This window comes from Eretmochelys imbricata, chromosome 13, assembly GCF_965152235.1.
Source record: "Eretmochelys imbricata isolate rEreImb1 chromosome 13, rEreImb1.hap1, whole genome shotgun sequence".
In the NCBI taxonomy this organism is placed as follows: Eukaryota; Metazoa; Chordata; order Testudines; family Cheloniidae; genus Eretmochelys; species Eretmochelys imbricata.
The window spans coordinates 29,613,254-29,638,414 of NC_135584.1; the positions used below are offsets into that span (position 1 = coordinate 29,613,254).

The 25,161-nt window shown below is 46.6% G+C and overlaps 1 protein-coding gene across 4 annotated transcripts; it reads left to right on the forward strand.

The window, feature by feature from the left end:
• GSS (glutathione synthetase) lies at positions 1–24,851 on the forward strand. Of its 4 annotated transcripts, XM_077831803.1 has the most exons (15): positions 2–212; positions 6,172–6,402; positions 6,922–7,123; positions 9,069–9,214; positions 11,298–11,443; positions 13,280–13,355; positions 14,104–14,243; positions 14,461–14,577; positions 15,280–15,360; positions 16,851–16,928; positions 19,775–19,841; positions 20,513–20,707; positions 21,051–21,132; positions 21,914–22,103; positions 23,511–24,851. In XM_077831803.1, the coding sequence occupies exons 4-15, from the start codon at positions 9,077–9,079 to the stop codon at positions 23,632–23,634; spliced, it is 1,434 nt and encodes a 477-aa protein (XP_077687929.1). In that variant the 5' UTR covers positions 2–212; positions 6,172–6,402; positions 6,922–7,123; positions 9,069–9,076; the 3' UTR covers positions 23,635–24,851. The 4 variants fall into 4 exon arrangements, with proteins under 4 accessions (XP_077687930.1, XP_077687929.1, XP_077687932.1 ...); XM_077831804.1 differs by lacking the exon at positions 6,922–7,123 and having other exon boundaries at positions 1–212; XM_077831806.1 differs by lacking the exons at positions 2–212; positions 6,172–6,402; positions 6,922–7,123 and adding an exon at positions 7,136–7,217.
• The last annotated feature ends 310 nt before the right edge of the window (positions 24,852–25,161 follow it).

A 25,161-nucleotide genomic window follows, 5' to 3' on the forward strand; every position in this document is an offset into this window, starting at 1 on the left:
TGGCCTCTGCTGCCCCCGCACCCGCCGCTTCCGGGTCCCCGGGGGGGGATTTGCGTGACATTAGCATGATTCACAGCGCCGCGGGGTGACGTCATACGGCACTGTGATGGAGTTCCGGCTTCAGCCCCCCCCCCCCTCCGGCCCCCCGGGGGGCACTGGCCGGGGACTCTGCCTCCCGCCCCCCTGCAGCGCCCGGGGACTCCCCGTGTCAGGTAGGGTCCCGCACCTCCCGGTGCCAGCCCCTCCGCCTGGGACTCCCCTCTCCCTTGGGCGCTCATCCCCCAGCGGGGGGGGGGTCTGTTCCCACGGGGGGCTGCAGCCAGGGGGCCCCTCCACGGGTACCAGCCTCCCAAGTCAGCGCCCTGCCCAGGAGACCTCCCTGCCAAGTGGCACCCCCATCCCCATGCGCTACGTGGCACAGTACCGCCCCGGCGCCCAGACAGGGCCAAACCGCCTGGGGTGGGCAGTAAGCAAAGGGCCACGTGAGCAGCTCAGAAGAGAGAGCTGATAGCATCAGGCTGAGCTTCCCTCCTCCTCCGTGGGGGTCTCTGCGGTTTAACTGCCCTGGGAAGGGGAACGAGGGGAGCGTGAAGCTCTGCGCAGTGCCTCCCTGCCCGCACTGGCCCTAGGGACTGGCAAGGTGCAGGGCTTGTCTACCTGAGAAATTATTCCCCCAGCCGGAGTGAGGTAGGGTGTGAATTTAAAGCACTCCAGCTATTCTGGAATAACTCTTTGTGGGGACACGCTCATTGTGGAGTAAGAGAACCTTTTTCTGGTTTTTGGCCCTGGGGTAAATGGGCATACCTTCCATTAACTTCACTGACCGCTAACTGGACTTCACTGGGAGTTGGGAGCACATACACCAGAGCTGAATTTGATCCAGAATATGGCTAGTAACTTCACAATAGGCATCTCGGAGCTCCAGGTTTGTCTCGCTGATTCCATTTCCAAAGTGCTGAATCTACAAATTAAAAACTGATCTACCCCACATGCCAATGACACAGGTTCCATCTAGAACACTTCTGGTCCACACATCACCAATCACTAAGATGCTGCAAATGGAACTTAGTTAATAATTCTGTTGACGTGTGAGGCAAAATAGACTCCAGCTTTCTCATCTGATATAAAGGAGCAGCAGACACCACTGATTTGGTCAGTTTAATGTACCCTCTCTACACACACGCTCATCATATATCATTCTAGAGCTTATTGTGTGTACTTGAAGATGAGGTTTGCTGTGGAGCTGTCAAGTGGTGCCCCTACCATAAAAAACAGGGATAGTGTCATTATTTATCAACACATTAAAATGACCACTTTGAAATATTTGCATTAGTTTCTGTTTAATGACTATGTATTATTTTAAGACATAAATTTGGATTTCTTTTGACCTCAGAGTATCACAACAACAATCTAAAGGGTAAAAAAAAAAATCTAATAATAAATACGTACAGGCATCATTGAAATGTAACAGCACTGGTGACATTTCTAGTCATCATCATCATGGGTTGCCACATTCTTTATTCTCTTGGTATATACAGTTCTGTGCAGGGAAGATTGTTCTGACTACAGACACAGTTGATTTTCTCAAGTATTTTTCATGGTGAACTGGTGCTGGACATTTTTTGGTTTTTCAAACGCTGCATAAGAGAATCTGCCCGGGGAGAGTGACATTTTTTTTCCCCACACTTCAGTGATATTTCTTGTGATGCTGGACTATCTGGAGACTGTTCTTGAAATACCACTCTATCCATTGAATGAAAGATATTATTTCAGTCAAGGATCTCCATGTTGATTATATTATCTCCTTCATGGATGAGATTTCCATCCGCATGTAGTGATACAATTCCATTTGGAATGAACACATCTCCCTGGAGTCTTTTTACTTCAGTTTTTGCAGCACTAGTGATGAATTGCTTCCGTTCATCATAATTGATATCAGTGGAGGTGTAGCCTGTCAATTAAATTACAGGCCCCAGACTCATGGTGTAGCGGTGCAGCAAGGTTTATGTGCAGTGGTGAATTATTTGAATGTCTTCTGAAAGATGGTATTCATTGCTGGGTGAATTATATACATTTTTATCCATCAACGAAGGGACAAAGAAACTCTTGCACAAACTGGGGCACAAAAGTAGATGATTTCTCTAAACCACAATCATCTGGCTTTGGATAATATTCTGAGGCTTTCATTTTAGCTATTTCAGACTGAAGGATTGAAGTGGCATTATACAAAACCACTTAGTCATTTGAAAGCTATTCATCAGGCTCCCTCACCAGAAGAACATCGACCAAACATTTGGATGTCTTAAATTCCTTCTTCAGCTTACTAGTAGCTTGGATAGCATCAGCTAATGTTGTTGCACTTTATAGAACAAAGATAGATTTGCCTAGTTCGTGCTGTGCATGGAATGAAATTGCAGAACCAGAATGTTTTTCTAATCTTGCTGTTGGAATTGCTTGCAGTTTCTACATCTGAGAGAAGTAGGGCTTTATATCTTTGTAGCAGCTTGGATAGAAGAGCCTTCTTGCTGGATAATGATATTATATAAATTTTTTCAATCAATTGATTGAAATGCGGTGTCATAAGATGACTGTATTGTTGAAGTGTAACTAGATAGTTTTAGATTCATAAATTTATGTCTTTTAGATTCATTTTACTCAAGTAGGAAGAAAGGCATGTTGAGTGATAAATTGCATCCTTAGCAATCAAGTCTTCCACAGGTATTCTTCTGCACAACATATCATCATCTCCTCTTTGAGGTGCTGCCTCCCTGATATTGGTTGCTCTCTACAGTGTTTCTATTTTATTAGGGTTCTTGTGTTGTGTGTTTTTTTATCAAGCAAATGATGCAACAGGACCAATCACTGGAAGATGTGCGTACTCTGGAAGCGGGTGAATATGATACTGTCTGATCAGATTGTCTGTTTTCTTTCCTGGGTTCACTACAACTCTGACATGTGTCAAAGTCTATTTTCTTGTGTATTTCTGAAAGCAGGCCCTGTCATAGCGTATTGGTGGCACATCATCTAAACTAGAAAAGGCATCCTATGCTAATACTATTAATTTCTCCTGGCTTCTGCTGCCAGCATCACAGAATTCTGTCCAGCATTGGTGGCTTTGGACAGTTTTGTATTGTTTTGATTTCCTTGACAAACATTTTTCAAAGTTTGTAGAGAATCTTTTTCTCTTTGATGTAAGCTTTAAGGGGTGTGTATACTCCATGTCTTCATATAGTGTAACTTTCCTGTAGAGTTAAAATTCTCAAAGTATCTTGTTAGCATTACTGTCACCATTACCACCATTTTTCATTTTGTACAAGTAAACAGGCTTATGCTAATCTAGATATAAATTAGGACTGTTAGTATCAAAATTGCCATTTTTGTTTAGTGAGCACTTTGATTGTAGCCCAATATAAAGCTTTGTATGATCATCTCTAACACTAAGTGTGCATAAATATCACTAAATTAAAAGCTAGTTTCTAGAATATTTCAAAGGCTAGTACTGCATGCATTACAAATTAAAACCTTCAACCAGGCAGCCTAGATGCTACATTGTATGTACAAAAGCTTACAAATGGAGAAGCATTACATTAGGAATTCACATACATTTATATCTACCCACTGTTCAGGACAAACTACGGGCATCCAATCTATGCTGCTGGTGCACAACCTTCAAATAAATTGGTTAGTCTCTAAGGTGCCACTAGTACTCCTTTTCTTTTTGCGAATACAGACTAACACGGGCTGCTACTCTGAAACCTTCAGTCTGAGATTGATCTGGTCAGCAAATTTCAATTGAAAATATAAAAAAACTATTAGAATGACATGTGAGATACTTTGACAATTAAGAATACTGTATGCAATGCGAAAACATTTCATGTTAGTATATTGGAAAATGTTGATATTGGTCATTCTTGCCACACGCTAAACAGCTTAATCAATCCTGGGAAAAAAATACTTGCCCATGCAAAACCAATAAAAATCTTTTAACACATTATCCTATGGTAGCTTTAACCAATAAAACACCATGTTAAGGTGTTGAAATTAACTTAAACAGTAAAAAGCTGTACTCAATCATGTTGCTGTATTTCTGGAACTGTGCAAAAAATGACACTTTCTCTTTTTGGGTACCATTGTTTCACTTACAGCATCACTTGACAGCTCCACATCATGCCTTACCTAAACATACATAAAATAAGCTTTCAAATGATATATGATGTGGGTGGGTGTAAGGTGGGTACATTAAACTCCAAAAAATTGCCTTTTTTGGAGAATTGCCACATGCCTTACAACTGTGGTTGGCTCTTAATAGAAGAAGCTTGTATTTGTCACCAGCAGCTCTAGCTCTGATATACACAAAGCAGACCTGCTGAGTAAGAAGACGCAGTTTTTATGCCCCCTTCTTTTTTGCAGGACTTCCCAGATGACAGGGATTCGAGCCTTTGATTAACTCTTGCTTTTCCTCATAGCACCTGTGTTCAAACTTTCTCCCTTTCCTGACATATATTTGTGACAATGTGACTCAGCAGGGAGGGGGGAGTGTTGACCTGGGAATGTGCCCTGGGGATGGGAGACCTGAGAGCCTGTCACCTGAGCCAGGACGGGGAGGGGGAGGTAACACCTCTGCCCGGGAATGTGGACGGAGAGTGCAGCAGGGAACCTGCTGGGTGGGTTTAGTTTTCAGTTTGGGGCTGGGTGGAGGAACACAGGGCTGGGGTCTAAGCTCCCTGCTCCCCCAGAAGGAAATGATTGAGGGGTCCTGGTTGTACCCACAAGCTCTGTTGTGGACTGTGTTCCTGTTGTCCAATAAACCTTCTGTTTTACTGGCTGGCTGAGAGTCTCAGTGGATCCCAGGAAGAGGGGTGCAGGGCCTGGACTCCCCCACACTCCGTGACAATATTATATGAGGATTTTTTCCTGAAAAATGTAATGGCATCTGTTACTTCATCATAGTATAATACCCCCTTGTTAATATGTGCTTCGCAGCAACCAGAATGACAAAATGGGGGCTGCTGGATTGGGGTGCAGCACTAGACTTTGAAACAGAAGATCCATGACATGTGATAGAGCAGTAGCTCACCAATAACTGGTACACCAGAGTCTTCTTGGCCAGATGGTGGCTATTGTAAATGTCACTGCTTGGTCCTTCATGAGCTTAATCAGAGCTCTTACAAGCAACGAGATCAGAGAAGTACAGACCAATGATCCTGATGGGGCTGAAGCAAGATGTGGCGTGGATGGCTCTGCAGTGCTGTCTTTTGCCATGTGTGAAATACTTGCATCATGACCTTTGTGATTATTGGAAGCAGCTTGACACCAGTTACTTAGGTCTGACACCTGCTGGCTATTTGAAGTAATCTGCTCAGCTGATTCTTTGGATCATTCACAGATCTCTTACTATGTATGGACCTCAGAGGTAACAACACAGTCTTCACCCATCTGTATGGTTCTAAGGCCGAGCTTCCCTGGGTGTTCTTAGGAGCCACACTATCATTAAAAAGTCCTAAACCCCCCACCCCTTTCATTCTTTCCTCATTGACAGGAAAACCTACTTCATGAGAGACACCACTCACCATTTATCTATTCAGGGTAAATTCAATAGATGAAGATTTATGAACTGCAAAGAGCAGAAATTTGTGGAGCTGCTGGTTTTGCTTAGATTCTTTCTCTCTGGCTAGTGTCTGAGCTTTTTCTTTCAAATCTTCCACAATTGCTGTAGTGCTGGTGCCCTCCAATGGTGGGAGTGCTGTTATAAACTCGCTGCCTGTATTTTTAGCCTTGTGTCAGCTAGACCTGCTTTAAGCAGAGTTGGACAACAGTGGTGAAAGCATCAGCAGTCAGTCTACGTTAGTGCTCCCACGTTTTCTAGCCCCAATGGAGCTGAATCAGTCATATAGCAACATTGAGAGTTTTAAAGAAAAAGTTCAGTGTTAGACACAGCATCCCAGACTGGGCCCACGGAGGAACCTATTCTCGGCCTGTGGATCATTTTCTGTCCCAAGATGTCGGCCTATGCTAAAAAAATTTGGTGTCACATTTCTTCAGTAGTGAGAGAAGTTGGAAGCATGAAGCAAAGCTGTGTAGGTATCAGGGAGACCTTTCCCAGACCTGAAGAAGGGCTCTCTGTAGCTTGCAAGCTTCTCTCTCTCACCAACCCTCCCCTTGTCTCTCTAGGTATCGGGGGGACATCGAACTGAGGAGAAGGGGATAGACTCCAAGGGCTGATGATACGCAGGGAACCCTGCTTCAGCTGACCACAGAAGTCCCGTTAAGCAGGCCTCCCCTCCTCCAGACTTTGGCAGCCGGCGAGCAGGAGGGAATCAGGAGTGCCTGGACCAGGGTTGAACGAGGACAGCTTGGGCTCCGGGAACGGAGCGGCTGCACACGGGGTGTTGGGTTCACCAGGTAAGACGATCGTGGTGGGACAAAAATGGGCCGGTCCAAGGCTGCGTTTGAGAGGTCGCCGTCGAGGACGTGGATTTGAAGCGCTGGTAGCTGGCCAGCGTGGGCCGGAGAGCGAGGGGTGACTCTGCTCGCCCGGTGGCCTCCAGCAACTCGCATAGGTCAGGGCATTGGGGGGAGACGCTGCCGCGGCAGGCACCGAGTGGGGTGTTTAACGATGTGCATCGTCGGGGCCTGAGCACCCTGAGGGGCTGGCTCAGCCCCCAGCGAGGCTGGCAAGGCACGGCGCCCCGCCCGGGCCAGGCCAGAGCCCAGCGGCCGGCGGCTGCAGCCTGGCGCGCGCGGATCAGAGCACGAGGCCAGCCCGGCCCCCGGCTTCGCGCCCTGCCACTGCTCCTCAGCCCTTGTTGGGCGCCAAGCGCCGTGAGGGCCTGACTGAGAGCCCGGCGCAGGCGCATTGAGCACCTGAGTACGCAGGGGAGGGCGGCGACGCCTCCCGCTTACGATTGATTCCTTCTGTAGCTGGTCCGGAGTCCAGCCCTGACTGGCGACCTCGCCCGCCCTCCTTACTTCCCGGTGATAGGCCCACTCTCCTGCCAATCATGGGAGAAGGCGAGCGCTCGATGCCGTTCCGGGCGCTGAGAGAGGCGTGTCCAATCAGGGGTTGAGCTGAGCAAGAGCACATTTCCCTTCGCACGCGCAGCCGGCCGGTGCCGCGAGCTAGGTACGGGGGCTAGGGGGCGGGGCCGGTCGCTTCCCCTGGCAGGTGGGGGAGGGGCCCTCCCCGGGCTCGGTCCGCTGACGAGTGGCGGCCTCAGGTGAGGGATCCCGCGGGGCGGGGCCGCGCCGTCCCGCGCTCTGCCCCCACCCCCGGGTCCGTCCGCTCCTCGGGCCGGGTCCTCCCGGCGGCCCGGGGCTGGGGGGGCGCGCAGCGTTGCCCGGGGTAAGTCACAGCGCTGCCCCGGGCCGCCCTGGCGCGGCCATGGTGCGGGCCGGGCAGAAGGCGCCCGCGGGCCGGCAGGCGCGAAAGCGGGTCACACGCTCCCCGGGCCCCGCTCGGCGTCAGGCGGGGCCGGACGGGCCGTGACCCGCTGAGGGCGGGTAACGGAGCAAGCCAGACGCTGGTGCTGGCTCCGAGCTTTGTGGGTAAGGTGGGCCCGGCTGTGCAAAGCGCCGGGCTGCTACTTCCAGGCGGCTGCCCTGGGGGGGCTTCCCCTTTGTTCCAGTAGGACTGGCTTATTTGGATGAATAGGTCACGAACTTAACTGGTATATTTAAAATGGCTTATTGTTTATCAACTAGACTTATAAACAAAATGGCACACAGCCCAGGGTGCGGTATCCTGTGGCCAACGAGAAGCCCTTCACTGGGCTTTGTGTGCCTTGCTGAGACGCACGCACCTTAAATACCGATGTCTGTTTCAACTTGACCAGTTAAATGACTGACTCCTTTCTAAAGCAGGTGTCTATAGAGCGATTGTAGGCTTGTCCTCTTTCCAACATGACGCTTCTCCAGGTGACGTTATGCCTTGAAAGGCTCTATTGACACTTCCCTTACATTTATAGAGTGCTGTAATAAACGTGAGCAATGCTTTGTACGGCACGTAAAGAAGCCGCGATCTGTGCCCTGAGGGGTATCTGTTTATCTGCAGAGATAGTACAACCTGAGCAATGATGATGCAAGCTTCCCACATACACGCTGCCTCATCAGTAGGCCTCAAGCCTGCCCTGGCAGGACCAGTTCTGTGCACCATGTAGGACTGTATTCATTGTAATTAGAAATGGTGACATGCTCATCTGATATAGTTACAGCACTAACATATTTCAGTGCATCAACACTGCATGATATTTCCTTGCTCAATCGTACCTCTGTGGTGCAAAAATGTGGTTCTTGGAGCATTCAGGTACTTTTGCCAAACTGTTTTGGCAGCTGAGGGCAAGTTACACAGATGCAGCTTGGCAGTCATGGTAGAAATTACAAATTGGTGAGAGCCTGATACTTGTGTTACAGCCCTGTTCACAAGTATGGTAAAAAGAGTATAGTTCCTAAGCACGTGGCTATGTCCTAACCATGTTCTGGATGGTCACAAACAAGGTACCAATCAGTAGAGCAGATAGGAGAGTTGGGTTAGTCCTTGACCTCTCTGCTAAGTCAGTTTTCTAAGGGTCATGAAAACATGAGTATCTGCTTTACTACTTCTCCCCACAGAAACAGTTTTTCTATATCTGGCAATACCTTTCCCTCTAAATATGCATCTGTTATGTTTAATAGGTGATATTAGAACAATTAGTTGGGTCAAAAGCCCCAGGAAGATAGTTACAGTGCCTGTCCTGAGGACCTGTTTGGCTCTTGGGCAAATGTCACAGGGAAGTTAGTGTGAGTGTTGCCTGAGTAAGGAATGCTGACTAAGGCCTATATTATGCTAAGAGCCTGTTCAACAACCCTGCGTATATCACCTCTGCTATCCAGACCAGAATTCAATACAGAAGGGAACTTGCTAAAGCTAGGAGAAAATTGCAGTTCCATCTGGTCTAATTTAAAACAAAACAACCACTTTCACACCCCACCACCATCACCTACTAAGCAAAAAAGGTTAGGCCATGTACAGGTAAAGAGCACTGGACTCTGTTCCCTCCCCGTCCTGTGAGTGACTTCTCTTCTGTTTTTAGTATTTGAAATGACTGCCCACCTGGCCCTATGGGAAGATGTTTTGCACAATGAGCAGCTCATTCCAGAGGTAGCTGCGATCGCTGTGGATGCAGCATTGCTTGAAGGAGTTCTGATGAGGACCAAAGAGGATTCCAATTCATCCGACGTAAGCTCGGCTTATTTAACTACTCGGTGTTCTCACATAGAAATAATGGATTCTTGGAAAAGGATCAAATGATTCAGCAGGATTTCTGCCCCATAGGACAAGGTCTTGGGAGGGAGATGGTTGCAGGTGATGAGGCTTGTTTATTGAGTCGTCATGAAATGTGCAATATTTTGCAGTAACTGCACAGCTCCACAGGAGACTAACCAGAGTTGAGACAATAGCAGAGTAAGCTTTCACCACACTCCATAATACCAACTGTGGTCAGACTAAGATATTCTACTGAGAGATCTACCTGCATTATGAAAATCTGTTTTATTTGTCCATGAGAAAACATGAGGTTTGGATGTGGTGGCTTAACAGTGGATGTCAGTGCTGTGTGTTCACTCTCCCCAGGGCCAGTCCTGGTGTGATGGATGTGCTCCCAATATCTGAGCAGAGCTCATTTCTGGTAAATCCCAAGAAGTTTGTCAGTGGGAGGTTCTGCTTTTCAGGAACCTTCAGCTACCACCACAACTGAACAAGGAGAAGAGGATGGTGTCACCTTAAATGGCCTGGACTTCGCAGGGATACCAGCTCTGCTTGGGAGGCAACTTCTCCCTTTGGTGAACCTACTGTAACTTGCCAGAGGGGAACTCGTGTGTTATAAGCAGGGTCTGTCAGACCAGGATCCTGCTTGTGGACCTGATCAGGTCCACCAGCAGCCTGTAAGAGAGAGGGACTGTGTATTGGCTGAAGGCTGGCTAGTTGCCTGGCATCTCCATGGGCAGGCTGTAGGAAGACTAGAGATGACTGACAGTGATGCTGTGGAGTATGTCTCTGCCATGTATCTTTGTGTTTTATGCTGGCTCTGCTGTCCAGTCAGTCTCTCGCAGATCAGCATCTGCCTAGGGCAGGGGTGGACAAACTTTTTGGACTGAGGGCCACATCTGAGTATAAAAATTGTATGGCGGGCCATGAATGCTCACCAAATAGGGGTTGGGGCTTGAGGTGGAGGCTCCGGGTGGTGCTTACCTCCAGTGGCTCCTGGAAGCAGCAACATGTACCCCCTCCAGCTCCTATGCGGAGGTGTGGCTGGGCAGCTCTGCTGTGCTCTGCCCCGTCCGCAGGCACACCCCTGCAGCTCCCATTGGTCGTGGTTCCTGGCCACGGGGGGGCGGTGCTTGGGGCAGGGGCAGCGTGCGGAACAGAGCCCCCTGGACGCCTCTATGCGTCAGAGCCAGAGGGGGCCCGTGCTGCTGCTTCCGGGACCCGCACGGAGCAGCCCCTGACCCTGCTCCCTGGCTGGAGTGGGACAAGCCCCAGACCCCGCTCCCTAGATTAAAATGGCTGGTGGGCTGGATCTGGCCCATGGGCTGTAATTTGTCCACCCCGGGGCCTAGGGAATTCTAGGATTTGATGCTGAGGAGGTAGTGTTGCAGAGCAGACATACACATTGGCTTCTGAGAGAGGAGTTGGCTTCTCTTGGCGTGCACAAAAGGTTATGACAAACAAGGAGAATAACTTTTGTCCTGTATAAAATTGCTGTTTTCAAAGTGGCTTATGCCTGGGATGTGGTTTCAGTGAAGAAGTGTATCGAGTCTGGAATTTGCAGTGACTGGAGTTGAGTAGCCAAAGTGAGTCAAAAATAATGAGACCCTCAGAGATAAATTTCAGAACTGGATATACTATAAAATTCAGTTGTTCTTTGAACAGTACTTGTGGTAAATCTGGAGACTACATTCTACCATTAAAGTGGAAACAGAGATTATACTCCGTTAAATGAAAAGTTCAACACAGCTGTAACTATGGAGTTGCTACTGAGGTCTCCCAACTCAAATTCCATTATATTAAGTTTTGTAAAATGAAACACTCAAAAGTAGACATGCCAAAGTTCAGGCAATGCAACCTGTGGTGTACTGAAGGAAAGTCTGTTCAAGGACAAATGAAGTAAGGATCTAGTCTAGAATATGTCAGTTTTAAATTGGGACTCATTTAAATGAGAACTGGCTGGGCCACACTTTCAGAGGATTTCAGCCCAGTCTGTTAGGAAAAGGAAGTGTGAGGAAAATGGCTGACTTCTCCATTGTTGGACCCTTATCTGCAGGTGGTGAATTATGCTCCCTTTACATTGCTCCCATCTGTAGTACCAAGCACCATCTTTGAACAAGCCTATGCTGTTCAGCAAGATTTTAACCTACTTGTGGATGCTATTAGCCAGAACGCGGAATTCCTGGAACGCACTCTTGCTAGGTATGTATTGTACTGTATATGTTAACTAAACAAATATTTTAAATGTAAAGCTTCTATCACTCTTAATCTTAGTCCATTTTTGCTGTTACTTCTTGAGTTGCTGCCCTCAGTCATCTCTACTGATAGTTTATGGATGTCCCTCAAGTTCTTCAGGTTACAGACAGGGTATAAATACACCACTTCTGCTACAGGTTACGCTTTCTGTCTGCCAGACTGGTCACAGAACTAACCTCTCCTTTTCCCCACCACATTAGTTTTTATAAAATGGTTGCCAGTAGTTCATAAGTAGTTAGGTGCATTAGACTCTACATTCTTATTTAAGTTTAGTATTTTTTAGCTGTTTTCAGTAAGGGTTTTGGGTCTCTTTGGGCCTTGCAAAAGATGTATATGGGAAAATGGGGTATGGGTAGGGCTTCTCTTGCCCCACTATATGCTCCACTTCAGATGGTCTTACAGACTTTATCCTCCCACCTGGGAGCCTGCTTGAGACTTAAATTCAGTGTTAACCACTGGGATCTCGCTGTCTGTACCGCTGTTCGCTGAAGGTTTTGTTTCTGGCAGCTGTTGGCATGGCCAGGAGGGTCTGAGAGCTGCAGGTTCTGATTGCCAGACCACGTAATAGAATATTCCACAAAGACAAGATGCTTGGGCCTTCCCCCAAATTTTGGACCAAAATTCTGTCAGACTTTCAGCTCCATCTGTTGCTATCCCTACCTGTCTAGTAATCCTGGGGAGCTGAGGGTGCACCTTGTATGTTCAAAGAGCTGTTGTACTATGGCAACGTGACTGATCTGTTCTGACCCTTGTGGGGGGAGGAAAGGGACTAAAGGTTGTGCCATCTAACCTGCAGGGCTGTCTAAATGGACATTTGCCAGAAAAGACGTGCACACCCCAACCTAGTAGCTGATACCTGTAGCTATGTGGCCAGGCCCAGGATTCCCCTTGGCCAGGGGAAGTGAGGGTAGTGTGTTATGTAAACAACTTATTGCTAGTAAGTAATCCAGTTGTTTGGAGTAGAACATACATGTAGTTTGTGCCAGGGCCCTTTCTAGAAGGGTTATACAGCGGTGAGTACAGTGATGTGCAGCATGGCCAGCCAGTAAACTACCAAAACGTGAATTTGGTGGTGGCCCCCAGAATTTGCACTGTAAATTATTATACCAGACCCCAATGGGAGTGGGGAGACTTTTGGTCTTTATCTTTGCTGCTTTTCTCTATCTTCTGTTTGTCTTCTCTCTCTTCCTTCACAGAGATTCACACTGGCAGCTGCAGAGGGAGAGTATGGGAGGGAGAGCCTCTGCAGCATGGGGCCTGGGTCGCATGCAGGTTTAAACTAGTGTAAATGGTGGATTCCCTGTAACTAGAAGACTTTAAACTATGATTTGAGGACTTCAGTAACTCAGCCAGAGGTTAGGGGGCCTATTACCGGAGTGGGTGGGTGAGGTTCTGTAGCCTGCGATATGCAGGAGGTCCGACTGACTAGATGATCATGACGGTCCCTTCTGACCTTTAACTGTATGAGTCTCTGAACCTTCTTCACAGAGAAGCTTTTTATCAGGGTCCCTATTGCTGTGTGTGTGGATAAGGGTTATCTGACCACTTGAAACTCTTGCCTTAGGCACAAGGGTACATTGTAAATGCTCTAGGTGAGGCTTGAGCTTGTGCAGCCCTTACTAATGCTCAAGAGCATGGTCTGACCACAGTCCTGTGCATTGTGCTGGGGAGTGTATCCTGTAGCTTCCACCATGTAATAGATAATAAATAAAGCCCTTACCTGAGGAAATCTATCTCCCTTATAGTAAAGTAAATTGATTGGTATACTCTTTTTTTCTCTAGCACCATCAAAGTGGATGACTTCACAGCTCATCTCTTTAAAATCTACAAGCAAGTTCTGAAAGAAGGGTTGGCTCAGGTATCCCACAGGAAGTAGTCTCCCCCTTCTTCCCTCCTCTCCCCCTCCCACCGCCCCATTAGCAGCCACTCTCCTTTCTTTCATAATGGAAGTTTGGGGTTTTTTGGTAATTTGAAAGATCTCTCCTACAGGTTGATTTTTGAATTGTTCAGTCAGTAGGAGGATGTATAGGGCTACTCTCTAGATTATGGTATCTTGAGTAACTTGTCCCATTTTATGAGACCGTTCAGCAATCATGCCTCTAAGTATTTTTGGTGGGTATTGCTGGGAGCAGTCTAACCTTGTGTGAAAGAGGACCGTGATTATACATACTTCTAATGTTGTCTTCTGAAAGTCTCAAAAGAGCATTTTGCTGAGTTCCAGTTCAATGTAGCTGGGTCAGAAGTAGCACTTAAGGGCTTTCCTGTGCTGTTAAATTTCTTTTGTAGCACAGTTACATCAGTTACCTTTTCTTGCCATGGGATGTATATGAAAGAGGGAAATGATAAGGGTTTCATATGTCTGTCCAAATAAATGCAGGAAATAAGCTAAGGACCCAACCAACAGTCTTTACTCTGCCAAAACTCTATTTGACACCAGTGGTTACTTTACAAGAGTGAAGATTGCTGGCTGCAGCCCTAAAAAAGGGGGTTTTTAAGTGAATTTGTCAAAGTGGCCTGTGGCAAGTGAGGTGCCTCACTATGCTGGTCAGAGATGTGGAGGAATGGCCGTGTGCTATATTTTGCATTTTATTTTCCCTCTCGTTCAGTCAGTGTTCTTAGGAATAAATCGCTCAGATTATATGGTTGACCTTGGTGCAGATGGCACTCCAGCACTGAAGCAAATCGAAATAAACACCATTGCTGCCAGCTTCGGAGGCCTTACTTCGAGAACCACTGCTGTGCATCGGTAAGGGAACCCCTTTGAAACAAAGGCCAGTCCCGGATACTTCATTGCTTAGCCAGTGAGGAGGTTTCAGCAAACCATCAGTCTGCATGCTCTGTGTGTCTTGTGCTGTCACCCTGTCATAACCTCTTAATATCCACAAACTCTCTGAACTTCTGTTTTACAAATCCTAGGTCAGCTGGGATCATCATGTGATTTTGTTATTTCTCTTATATCACAGGCACATATTGAATGTTTTGGGGAAGTCCAAGGAAGCTTCGAAGTTACTGGACAATAATCCATGCAAAGGGATTGCCTTGGGCATTGCGAAAGCTTGGGAACTCTATGGCTCAACCAGGTAAGGGAGGAGTAGCCTGTGGGAAGATGTCAGGATGAGTACACATTTATTTCTCGAACTGCACCTTTTAAAAGGGATCTATTTAATATATACAACATTTCTTTTAACTCTGTAGTGCTCTAATTCCCCTACCATCCCAGAGAAGGAGGATCTCTGTTCTTCAGAGCACAAAAAGAAAAGGAGTACTTGTGGCACCTTAGAGACTAACAAATTTATTGGCGCATAAGCTTTCGTGAGCTACAGCTCACTTCATCGGATGTTAGTCTCTAAGGTGCCACAAGTACTCCTTTTCTTTTTGCGAATACAGACTAACACGGCTGCTACTCTGAAACAGAGCACAAAGTTACTGGGTTGGCCATACGCTGTTTTCTTTAAAATTACACAGTATCCAGCTGCCCACAGGTACTCCCTAAAAGGCATGAAAGACTTGTACTGGTAGAAGACTTTTTGTAGCCATTCTTGAATCCTCCTATTTCTTCCCCTTGTGCTCCTGCCCAGAGCTACTTTTCAGTAAGAACACGGCATCTGGCACTGCCTTTTAGCAGTGGACTAGGAACTAGCAAAGAACATCAGTTGGAAAGCCATGCAAGCAACACACACCACCAAAGTGAATTTAAAAGATGAAATGTTTAGCTAGAGGTCCATAGTTCTGTGTGGGGTGTGTTTCAGGCTCTGATGCAGTTCTTGGGGTGTATATTTCAGGGCTGTGGTGGTGTTCCTGGTTGCAGACACCGAAAGGAATATTTTTGACCAACGCTGCATAGAAAATGAGCTGTGGACCAGGTAACTGTTTAACGTTTTAGGATGAAATAATTTGTTTAATCCCACTTTACAAGGACCCAGATCACATAACTCATTTTAAAAAACAAACAAAAAAACCTTGCATGTCTTTCTAGTATTATCTTAGATTATTAAAATTGAGCATTTAAAAATCCAATGTGCTTTTAAACACTTGTGTTAGGGTTACTTAGCATTTCAGTTTGGGCAATAGACATGCTCTTAGACCAGGGTGGACAAACTACAGCCCATGGGCCAGATCCAGCCCCTCAGGGCTTTGGATCTGGCCTGCAGCATTGCCACCCCTGTGGCGCTCCCAGAAGCGGCCAGCACCATGTCCCTGTGGCCCCTGGGGGAGGGAGATCAGAGGGCTCCGCGCATTGCCCTTGCCTGTGGGTACCTCCCCTGAAGCTCCCATTGGCAGGTCCCGTTCCCAGCCAATGGGAGCTTCGGGGAAGGTACCCACAGGCAAGGGCAATGCGAGGAGCTCTCTGCCCCAGATGCAGCAGGGATGTGGTGCTGGCCACTTCTCGTGGCGGCATGGGGCAAGGGTGGGCAGGCAGGCAGGGAGCCTGCCTTGGCCTCGGTGCGCATCACTGCAACTCCAGAGCTGCTCCAGGTAGGCCGGGCCAGAGCCCGCACCCCTACCCCAAGCCCCTTGCTGCACCTCAACCCCCTGCCCTGAGCCCCCCTTGTATACTCTGCACGCCTCCTGCACCCCAACCCCCTGCCCTGAGCCCCCTTGTACACCGCACCCCCTCCCACACCCTGCACTCCCTCTCGCAACCCAACCCCCTGCCCCAGCCCTACATTCATGGCACTGCATGCAATTTCCCCACCCAGATGTGGCCCTTGGGTCAAAAAGTTTGCCTACCCCTGTCTTAGACTATGAGCAAAGAATAAAACTGATACTTTCTGATGGTCCTTCTGTATTAGAGCAATGCTATTGTATTTGGGGGGTCACAACAGTACAGGGGAATATTTCTGTTCATAATAGGCTTGGTTGTACACCACCTCACTTCCCCTTATACCCTCAACCGCTCCCCCCCTTCAAATCTAAATTATGACCTAAGACCATCACAATTCTCTATCCTTATAGTGACTTCTCAAAGGATCCTAGTCCAGTTACAGTGGTATGAAAACCTAGGGATGTATCTTTCTGCTTTTTTATCTATTTTGTGCTATGTATATTAATACGATGGGCAGGAGTGATGGGGACAATCTCCTTGATGGAAAGGGGACACTTGATTATGGGCCAGCCACATAGACCTTTTTAATTTCATTACCTTGGCTCCTCGCCAGTATTTAAGAGCTCTGGGTGCCGAGGAAAATCTATTAGAGTTAAATTACCTTGGAAAAAGGGAAGAGAAGCCAGCAAGCCTTGCCCTTTTTCTCTAGGGCTCTAAAGCCATTGGGGATGTAGATTCCACTTGTGATTTCGCTTGCAGATATCTGTCTCTTTGCCAAGTTCAATGACTCTCACTCCTCTCTCAAAGGAATATCCGGGTGATCCGGAGACGGTTTGAAGATGTGTTTGAAAAGGCATCTTTAGATAACGACAGGAGACTGTACATGTAAGTACTTGCCGAGGCCCTGCCACAGCATTCTGCTGTGTTCTTAAACAGGCATTAGACACAGATGTGTGACCCCAGATTGGCAGAGGTGGGTCTGAGACATTCTTTTCACATCACACACAGTAAATGGCAACTTTCAGTCCAAATTGGTGGCATATCCCTCTCTTTTGAGATTTTAGTAGGTTTAACATTTTTATCCTCTTCAATAAGAAATCCAGAGCTTGCTTATCCTGGATTCACTGGAACTGAAATGGTTTTAGAAACCGTTTCTGGGTTGTTTTTTTTGTTTTTGTTTTTTTACATGGAGGCATAAATTCCCTCTTCTGAACCACAGCCCTGAGGACCTGGCAGGATGGCATGTTTTGTTCGTGTGTGTGTATAAAAACAGCGTAGCTGTTATAGAGCAGTGTTTCTCAAGCTTTTTGGTACCAGGCACTGGCTTTACTGCCTTCTTAAAGTGTGTCAGGGAGATCTTGGGGACCGGCACCAGTCCACGGACCAGTCGTTGAGAAACACTGTCCTAAAGGGTGCCCCAAAGAGCACTCTTCTGCTTACTGGCAGTGTGACACATTGCTCATGGGAACATACATTTACTGGGAGAACTTTATTGCATGGTTATTAGTGCCACCATAGGAAGCACTGTTCCCTTACTCTTCTCAGTTGTTGTAACCTCCATCTTATTCATTAGTTGGAGAAGGTCTCACTATTTCTGCTCTTCAGTCTCCTGGAGTCCTGACACAGGTCAGACTGTTGAAACTATAGTGTGACATTCACAAAATCCAAATATGGTGCTTATTATCATTTGTTTTGGGCAGGTCCTCAGTGTGCATGACTCTGTCCAACCATAAAAGGGGCAAGTCATGTCCCAAAGTTTAGCTATGTGGCTACATTCATTTCTCTCCAGTTCCACATTTGATGTTTCTACAGTTTTGTGTGTGTGTCCCATACCCCCGACTTTTTAATCAGAGATATCATATCAAACAATGTGTACGTTTCCTCCAAGAATTCCTCCTTTCTTACTGACTGAATCCCTTTAAATCATACGTGGTATATAATTAACTTCTCCAGCTGTTACTCACTGATCATGTACAGAGTTGGTGAAGCCAGAGCTTGGTGTTGTGGTAGCTGCTGAACTGGAGAGTGGATATACTAAGATCACCTGCATTATCAAGATATCAGAGTTGTTCATATCTGAGACTTAATGGCAAATCTAGGGCAAACTGCTCTTCCAGTGATTTGGGAAGAACAACTTCAATATTTTAGGACAGTGGTTCTCAAACTGTGGTCTATGGAGTGTTAGCTGGTGCTCTGCAGAGAGCAGGCAGGTCACACAGTGCGGCCTTCTTCTTCCAGCTGGTGGTGTCGCATCCAGGCTCTTCATTGCAAAGAAAAATCTGGGTGTCCATAGAAACAGAGGACAGTCTTGATGCATCTACCCTGGACCACTTCTGTAGAGCAGCAGATAGAGCCAGAGCTATCAACATACTGGAGGAGCCAGATGTTGCTGGAGAGGGACCAGAGCCACTGGTGGGAGAGGATTGTCCTGGAGAGAAGAAAACCAGACAGTATATCCAGGGGGAGTGGAGGGAGAGGAGGACAAGGCAGTTGGTGAGGCATTTGGGCTTGATGCAGAGTTTGCGGGGTGAGGTTCTTTGGCTTGAATTCATAGATTCTTAGATACTAAGGTCAGAAGGGACCGTTATGATCATCTAGTCTGACCTTCTGCACAATGCAGCCCACAGAATCTCACCCACCCATTCCTGCGAAAAACCTCTCACTTATGTCTGAGCTAATGGAGTCCTCTAATCGTGGTTTAAAGACTTCAAGGAGCAGAGAATCCTCCAGCAAGTGACCCATGCTACAGAGGAAGGCAAAAAACCTCCAGGGCCTCTTCCAATCTGCCCTGGAGGAAAATTCCTTCCCGACCCCAAATATGGTAATCAGCTAAACCCTGAGCATATGGGCAAGGTTCACCAGCCAGACACCCAGGAAAGAATTTTCTGTAGTAACTCAGATCCCACCCCATCTAACATCCCATCACAGGCTGTTGGGCCTATTTACCATGAATATTTAAAGATCAATTAATTACCAAAATCATGTTATCCCATCATACCATCTTATACAGGAGGTCAGTATAATGGTCGCTTCTGGTTTTAAAACTTATGAATTTTCACTAGAGAAGGGAAGTATGTGCAGGAGAGCTGAGAAGGGGACCAGTAGCAGAAGAGCACTGGCAAGGGTGTGAGGAGATGTCAAGGAGACAGTGGATGAAATCTTGGCCCCATTGAAGTCAACGGGAGTTTGTCATTACTTTCAACAGAGCCAAGATTTCACCCAAAATGTGATTAGCTTTTACTGTGACCAAGAGCAGAAGACTGATGGTATTAAATGTAGTTAAAAATACATCAGAACTTTCCTACAGTCACTTCTCCATAGAAGCAATTGTTGTAGTTGCCACAGGGATGTTACACAACAACAAATAGAAGGGGAGATGGTCTGTGCACTGGGACGGGAGGTGCTTTAAAAAGCTAGATAACTGTTGCTGTCGAAGGAGTTCGTGTCTGATTGTTCGTATGTTCTGAACGCTCCATTTCTCAAATTGTTGATCTTCTGATGCATAACCAGAGGCTTCTAGCTACTCTTCTGTGAAAAGCCTTGCATGCGTGCCATACACAGCTGGCTCCATCGTCAATTGCTTGCCCCACTAGCTAATCATTACCCACAGAGCTGTCTATACGTGCATTGTTCTTCACAGATGTTCGCTTTCAGGACATGGAGGGAGAGCCATCCGTATTACAGCCTGAGGGCTAGAGGAGGATGGATTGATATGATGGTCTTTATTCTAGGGAAGGCCAAGAGGTTGCGGTGGTGTATTACAGAGAAGGTTACATGCCAGAGAACTATAACAAACAGGTGGGTACTGACTGCTTTTATTTAAAAAGCAAACACCAAGTTCAGTTACCCTGAACGGGGTCATTCGTCCCTCAAGTTTGTAAATTACCTTGGAAATCCCTTAATTATCTGAGCTTCTTCAGTGCACCCCTGGCATTCGGATAGTGCTGGTTTGGGGAATATCTGGGGCGTATGAACAGATTTCTTCTCAAAACAATTTTCTGCTGCACATTGTTGTCAGTTCAGTGCTTTTACTAAGCTGAAGGGGACACATTCACTGGTAATGTATAGGGCTAACCCTCTGACTAGAGGTAATGTCTGATCTGAAGTATTGCATTAGGACCATGTTGGAAAAGAACATGTCTGAAATGGATTTTTATCCTTGTTTAAAAGGCTTTAGGCAATAAGGTACTTCCAGACTAGCACCAGAGCGTAGAATCACCACCAGTGCTGAGCTGTCTGTCTGAGCCAATCCAGTGAAGAATATCCAGGCTGACCTACTAATCATTTGCTAGTGCTTCTTCCAGCAGTAGGAAAGGACCCACATGGATTCGGGTCTGCATGCCTTCTGTGTGCTCCTTTCCTGTCCCCTGGGGCTGCATGAGAATGTTTAACTATAGGAAGTGGAATACATGTGGGGGATCAGGGAACCTACATTAATTCAAGTGACTCTTGCTATATCTCCCTCTTAGAACTGGGAGGCACGGTTGTTGATTGAAAGGTCCAAAGCAGTTAAGTGTCCTGACATTGCTACCCAACTTGCTGGGACCAAAAAAGTTCAGCAGGAATTGAGCCAGCCAGGAGTCATGGAGAGATTACTGCCCAGCCGGGCTGAGGCGGTTGCTCGCATAAGAGCAACATTTACTGGCCTCTATTCCCTGGATATGGTAAGTAGTCTCATTTATGTGGTGCATAAAGCAACACTTCTGTCTCCTACCTAGTTCACACCTGCTTTGATTTGATTGTGTGACCTTTTAGTTAAAAACTATAGCACAGTAGGAGAGTAGTGAAAAATGCATTTAAAAAACCCTCTCTTAAACAATGTCATATTTAAGACTTCAAGTTGTTTTTTGTTTTGTGTTTTTCTGGCCTCTTCAGTGAACTTGCTGTGCGGGGTGTGGTATTTCTGCTCAGTTTTGGAGTAGAACAAATAGCCAGCTGTTCTGGAGATAGAAACAGGGACAGGAATACTGCTGGGATTTTGCTGTTGCTATTTCTGTCTCCCACTAGGGCGAAGAAGGTGCTAAGATGGTTGCAATGGCCATTGCTGATCCGGAACGATATGTGCTAAAGCCTCAGCGGGAAGGCGGAGGTATTCAGCTTCCTTGATTTGTGAGCTACAGAGCCCAGCAGCCTGGCTGGAGGATCAGGCCTTTGCACTTCTCTAGGATATTTGTTCTGTATTTTCATTGCAGTGTTCGTAAGATACCTGGAACAGGCAAGGTGCCTTATAACGCCATATTTGGTGTATGTAATACTTCGGCTTTCCTCTTACCAGCTGTGGCATTAGGACACAAAAGTGGCTTAAAGCCATCTTCACTCCCCCTCTGTGAGTTTTGTGTTGCACCTCTTGGGGGCACAGCACAAAATCTCACCCAGCAAGTTTACTTTATCTTATGCACTCTTCCTTCTGTCTCTGCCCAATTAGTACAAGCATCTTCATCTCTTCCAACATCCTGTGTTGACTGGTCAGCTTTGGTTTTCCTTCTTTCCTGCCTCTTGTTCATAGAGAGATTTGTCTTTTTAACCTGTCTTTCAAACCTGCAGGCTGTTCTGCAGCCATGGGCCAGCCCCTGTGCGCCCCCCACTCCCACCCATTGATAGTGCTCATGATTGCAGTTGTTGGGGTTGGTGATCACTGAGGGGATCCCAGGACCCAGACTAGTGGAAACCAGGCCCATAGTATTGAATCTAGAATTCCATGGAGAGCCAGTGCCGTCTACAGGGGGTGGTGATTGCATCCATCCTTGTTGCTTCATGGGTGGATGTTCACATTTGCACCATTTGCAGTTTCTTCAGGGCCATCTAATGCAACTGGATCCAATGGCTTCTGCTGTGGGGATTTGTTGAAATGTATGATTGTATGTTACCAGGGAACAATCTCTATGGGGAAGAGCTCAAGCAACTTCTGGAGAAGATTAAAGACAGCCCTGAGAGGTCCTCCTATATCCTAATGGATAAGATCACACCTCAGACATCAATGAATTACTTGCTCAGGGCTCACAGTCCCCTGAAAATATCAGAATGTATCTCCGAGTTGGGGTTTTTTGGTGTCTACATCAGGTGAGAAGTTGGCTTTCTTTGCAATATTGCCATGTCCCGGTCTCGGCCATCCCCTCAGCTTTGGTAAATTAAAACAGTTCTGAGCAGCAGGTATTACAGTGCAGCAGCACCAGCCAGACAAGTGTGCGGAAATGAGTGCATAACAGAAACGCAGCTCTTCCAACATCACCTCTGTCAATAGCTTTCTGTGCATGTCACACAGGCACCAAACTGTGGCACACTTGCACTCCCAGCTAGTGCCAGACTTTACCAGTTTAAAATACAATTAGAATTCATGCCAGCAGACTGGAACATAAGCTGCCTGAAGTAAAAAGGATTAGAAACTTGATTTCCAAGGGTGTCATCTTCAGGATCTTAGGCCCTGCAGGAATTTCATGAGCCAGGGACGACAGAGAAAAAGATTAATATTGGCAGGTCTCTCTGTGCTCTCTGGTGCTGAGTTGTGCAGCAGCCTCAAATACATTCCAGGCCAGAGGTTTTCACTGAATGGACTATGCAGCTGAGCAATACTGCTTACCGTACAGTTTTCCCTGTACTGTGTATTTTGATACTATGTCAGCTGATGCTTTGACTCTCCCCTTTTTGTGTATGGACAAACCCAACCCCTCCAGGGCCCCTAGAAATGTTGCCATGATTTCAGAATAGAAACCCATTATATACAGTTTTGAACACAAACATTCTCCTCAGCAGCACTTACAGCCCAACACTGGATATGCTAGGGAGAAAGAACTAAAGTGCAATTGATGAGAAATTGACTAGCCTATGTACAAGCCCAATGCAAACAGTAGTCAACATACCTAGGGCAAGAGAAATTTTTTTTTAAATTGAAAAATGGAGCTAGTGCCATAGGAAATTCCTTAGTTTTACAACTATTTTAACTTGACAGTGTTTTTTTTTTTTCTTTCCCCCCTCTCTTGCAGCCAGCCTGCTCTAATCTTAGGCCTCTCATTTTCCAGTTGCCTCTCATTTTCCTGTCATGTGTTGAAGGCACAAAGTCTAATGAATTTCCTGAATTTAATTTGCCAATATAGCTCTTTCTTGTGCTGTGACCTAGGGATTATGGTTGTGAAGGTGCTATTATTGCATTGTTTCCTTGGTAGATGTACTCTTCCTGAAACAGGCTCACATCTAATCTTTTTGGGGCAGGGTCTGTCTTTGTGCTTTGCCTAGCACAGTGGAATCCTGGCCCAGGACTACAGCTCCTAGGTGCTACAGTAATACAAATCTGTTCTCAACAGAAGAGAAGCCTTACCATTAGGCCCAAAGTGTTTTACACATGTCCTATTGCCCAGGGCTGTGGCAGAGGGGGACCAGGCTAGAATTCTGCAGATCTAGGATCAGTAGAAATGCCAGACATTGAATAAAGCTTTAAATTTTGCAGCTGCTCACTTTAACCTTTCATTGCAGGCAGGGGAAGGACATTGTGGTGAATAAGCACGTCGGTCACCTCTTGCGAACCAAGGCAGTTGAGCATGCAGATGGCGGGGTGGCAGCTGGGGTGGCTGTGCTGGATACTCCCTATGTGATATGAAGAGGATACCTCCCACATCTGTTGCCCTAACTGCTGCCAGAAGAGCTGTGATTTCCTTTAGGGTTTGATAACTTCAGTGTCTTGTTAAATTTCTGTAAGCAGGACCACAGGGACATTCCCCCTCCTAGCACAGTGATCATGGGGAGGGTACGTGCAATCACACTTGTACCAAATACTTTTGTGCTACTCCCCCACCCAAGTCTTTCCTTTTTAATTCTTCCCTCAGAAAGTCTTGGGTTCTCATCTGATCTTTTTGCCTTGTTGATAACTTCACACAAGCTAATCCACAGACCCATCACCACCTCTGCTCCAGGCAGCCAGATGTGAATGTAACAGTCTGAATTGTCCTGAATGCAGCTGCTTTCTCAGGAATGAGGCCAACCTATTGTTCAGAACTCCTTGTAACTAGGAGTTGGGATTTCCATATGTACCCTGTTCAAGACACTACAGCTGCCCAGTCTCTCCTTAAGTGCCTGATCCCAGAGGGTTAAATGTGCCTTCCACATTTTCTGCTTCTCATTTAGTTGCTACCTATGAGGGCATTTGTTTTCTGGGCCAAAGGAAAGGAAGATGGAGAACATAAATGAGGGTTGATGGATTTAGTTAAGGGCTTCCCACCCTAATGCTGCTAGCCTCTGTAGTAGAGAGAGAGCCTGGAGCGAGGCCTGAACCAAAGTCAGCAAAAAAAAAAAAGCTATGAGTAAAAGTCAGACTATCAAAAAGCAGTTGCTTGCTTACAAGTTCACTGTCTGGTACATTCATGAGGCATATGCATAGCTAGCATTGCTAAAGCCCAGGCATTCCGAAGAAGTTTTAGGTACAGGGTATTAATGTAAGCACATTCCAGAAGGCTGGTACAGGTACACCACAACAGAGTTATGGAAACAAACACAATCCTAGGAGAGTGTACAGAAACACACCAACCCCAAGTAGGACAAAGATAGAAGGCTAGATGATGGATGGAGATGTCTTGTTCAAACCAGCGCAAACAAGGTGTAGGGTTGGTAACCACTCATGCCAGGAGTGTAATATGTAACTTGTTTGTATCAATGTATAAAAGGAGAAATTATAGGAGGGGGCACCAGAAAATCCTGCTGCTGACTGAGCTGAGCCCTTGTCAGTGGGCACTCATATTAGCTTACATGTAACCATAGAGCCAGGTGGCTAATACTGTGTCTTAAGGGCAATAAATCTGGCTGAGGGCCTTTGCCACTGAACCGAGTCTGGTCTTTCTGGGTAATGTTATGGAGGTCCGCTGTACTAGCTATCTGCACAGAGCTGGGACAGCGCACGCACGCAAACTGACGGCACTGGCTGACCCTGACGGCTGATTTGGTAAGTGGTGAGCTGTCCACTGTAGGAATTGACATCTAACATAACAGCAAACTCTGAGCTAGGGACCCCCCTTTCTTTTCCCTTCAGATCCCCACAGGGTTCAATGAGGAATAGACCTGCTGGGTAACAAGTAAAGGCAGGCCACAGGATTTTAAAAAAGAAAGTGGGGAAAGGTGGACTGGAATACGTAAG